The following is a 349-nucleotide window of genomic DNA, read 5'->3' as shown; positions in this document are numbered from 1 at the left end:
CCGGACAGCGCGAACGCTTTCATCAGCGTGGTGTAGCTGACCTGTGAAGGAGGAATCCCGCGTTCCCTCATCTCGTTGAAGAAGGCGAGCGCGCTGGCGCTGTCGTCCACGAGAATGCAGCCGTCGATGAGAATGTTGTAGGAGAAAACATCGGGTTCAATGCCGGCATCCTCCGCCATGGAGCGGATTAGGGTTTTGGCTTTATCGAGCTGGAGCTGCGCACAGTAGCCTTTGAGGAGGACGTTGAAGGTGATGCGATTAGCGGTTATGCCGTGGCGAGACATTTCGTCGAGCAGGTTGCGTGCGCGGTCCATGGCGCCTGCGTTCGTCAGGGCTGTTATAGCCGTCG

At 58.2% G+C, this 349-nt stretch overlaps 1 protein-coding gene across 1 annotated transcript; it reads right to left on the bottom strand.

Annotated features, from left to right (window-relative positions):
* Window positions 1-6: 6 nt before the first annotated feature.
* LOC110034199 (pentatricopeptide repeat-containing protein At3g09650, chloroplastic-like) lies at window positions 7-344 on the bottom strand (the record flags this gene model as incomplete). Its single annotated transcript, XM_020738488.1, has 1 exon — window positions 7-344. A coding segment is annotated over one exon (338 nt), but the record flags the coding sequence as incomplete, so codon positions are not given.
* Window positions 345-349: the final 5 nt, after the last annotated feature.

This window comes from Phalaenopsis equestris, unplaced genomic scaffold, assembly GCF_001263595.1.
Source record: "Phalaenopsis equestris unplaced genomic scaffold, ASM126359v1 Scaffold170771, whole genome shotgun sequence".
NCBI classification, from domain to species: Eukaryota; Viridiplantae; Streptophyta; class Magnoliopsida; order Asparagales; family Orchidaceae; genus Phalaenopsis; species Phalaenopsis equestris.
Note: the sequence above shows the minus strand (reverse complement) of the source record. Positions and strands in the feature narration are given on the sequence as shown.